Source organism: Petaurus breviceps, unplaced genomic scaffold (assembly GCF_028583685.1).
Source record: "Petaurus breviceps papuanus isolate PSGF00001 unplaced genomic scaffold, PetGlider_PUasm1.0 90825, whole genome shotgun sequence".
Classification (NCBI taxonomy): Eukaryota; Metazoa; Chordata; class Mammalia; order Diprotodontia; family Petauridae; genus Petaurus; species Petaurus breviceps.
This window is the reverse complement of record NW_027187353.1, coordinates 15,658,976-15,661,020: the sequence shown is the minus strand read 5'-3', so window position 1 is coordinate 15,661,020 and position 2,045 is coordinate 15,658,976. Positions and strand designations below refer to the sequence as shown.

Sequence of the window (2,045 nt, the reverse complement as noted above, 5' to 3'; positions counted from 1 at the left end):
GTTTTCATTAGCTACCTGACGCCTCTCAGAACCTCAGTTTCCTCATCCCTAAAACCCGGAATGACCCTTGCACCTGTTTCCGTGTCTCCGGGGGCTGCGATGAGGAAAGGGCTGGCAAACATGCCATCTTCACCTAAGACGCAGGCTCACGGACTCACAGAGTCCATCTGGTTCCTCCCCCCAGCCCTGATTTTTCAGACGAGGAAACTGAGGCTCAGGCAAGGCGTGCAGGTAACGTTCCCTGAGTGACCACAGTCCTTCCTGTCTGCTTTCCAGGACCCTCCGTGGCCTTCTACGCCGGATTTCCCCAAGGGACGCACGGTCTTCGGCGGCCCGTGAAGTTCAACGCTACTTACCTGAACGTCGGGGACGGCTACTCCCCCGAGCACGGCTTCTTCCGAGCCCCAGAGCGCGGGATCTACCTGATTGCCGTGAGTGCTGAATTCGGCCCAGGGCTGGGCGAGGGCCAGCTCGTGCTGGGGGGCCGACTCAGGACGTCGGTCTCTAGCGGCTCAGAGGAGCCCACGGGCGCCGCAGGGAGCACCGCAGCCACCTTCGCCGTGGCCGAGCTGCAGAAGGGGGAGAGAGTGTGGTTCGAGCTCACCAAGGGCTCCCTGGCACGAAGGGATCCCAGTGGGACCGCACTGGGTGGCTTCCTGGTGTTTAAAACTTGAACCCAGAGCCCCTCCCTGTTTCTTCTTCCCAAAGAGGCCACAAATGCCTGGACCGTGATTCCTACAGCACCACTGTGTTATCCCTACATGCTCCCTGGAAGCCTTTAGCCAAAGCGCATTTGGTGCTCAGGTCTCATGCTTTGGATGCTCTCTGTTCAGCTCTTTCCTGAGAATGAGAGAAAACTCCTGGGGAGCCTGGAGTGCTTCCCTCTGGCCTTGGGACCTGAGGTCCGCTATTGTTGAAAGACTTTGCCTTGAGGAGCAGGCAGGTCCAAAACTGAGGTCTGGCTAAAGCCTAAGGCAAGATTTGGAGCACCTCGGTTGGGGGTAAGAAGAGCTGCCCTTCACCCCCTCCGGGATCACCCAGTCCTTTGGGGGGCTCTCCACCTTTACTGACACCAGTAATTTTTCTAGAACTCTTCAAAACTCTTCCTCCCCTTGGTTTCTTTTCCATTCCTTTTCTACGTCTCCAGAGGTGCACCATAGGGAAAGACCTCAGCCTCAACCCTCCAGTCAAGTAAACCCACATTTACCAAACAGGGTGCTAAGTGATGAGGATGCAAACAAAGGCAAAAACAGTCCCTCTGCCCCTGAGGAGGTCATGTTCTTATGTTGGTAACATCAAGGTCAGCCAGGGGACTTGTCCTGCTCAAGAAAATGGCAGCTCTTTTTGTGGTGGCAAAGAATTGGAGATCAAAGGGATGTCCATCAATGGAGGAATGGCTAAATAGGCTATGGCGTATGACTGTAATGAAATATTTCTGTGCTGTTAGAAAGGGTGAGCAGGAGGATTTCAGAAAATCTTGGAAAGATTTACATGAACCAATGCAAAGCGAACAGAACCAGGAGAACGTTGTATATAGTAACAGCAATACTGTTGGATGGAGAACTGTGGGCTGGTGACTTTGAAAGCCCTCCCTCCCTTAAATCCAATTCACTTGCATGTCATGGCATCACTTCCATGACGTCATGGTCCTCCTTTCAGAACGAAGGACAAACAACAACCTGGTGAAAGACTTAACTGGGCTCAGCAATACAATGATCCAAGACAATTCCAAAAGGACTAAAGACGATGCATATCATGTGCCTCCAGAGAAAGTACTGATATTGATTAAATATAGACCGAAGCATGCTATTCTTCACTTTCTTTCTTTCACTTTTTTCTTTTATTCGAATCTGTTTGTACAGACTAATTAATATGGAAATGTTTTACATAATTGCATATGTATATCTGACTGCTTACTGTCTCAGGGAGGGGGGAGAAGAGAAAGGGAGGGATAGAATTTAAAACTCAAAACTTTAAATAAAAATGTTCTAAAAATTGGAAAGAAAGAAAGAAAGAAAGAAAGAAAGAAAGAAAGAAAGAAAGAA

At 49.9% G+C, this 2,045-nt stretch overlaps 1 protein-coding gene across 1 annotated transcript in view; it reads left to right on the top strand.

Moving 5' to 3' along the window:
* Nucleotides 1-2,045, top strand: part of MMRN2 (multimerin 2) — a 45,459-nt gene that overhangs the window by 41,980 nt on the left and 1,434 nt on the right. The window contains exon 7 of the mRNA XM_069071375.1: nucleotides 277-2,045. This exon is cut by the window's right edge and continues 1,434 nt beyond it. Within this exon, the coding sequence (XP_068927476.1) occupies nucleotides 277-674 (398 nt within the window). The 3' untranslated portion in view covers nucleotides 675-2,045. The remainder of the gene's footprint in view (nucleotides 1-276) is intronic.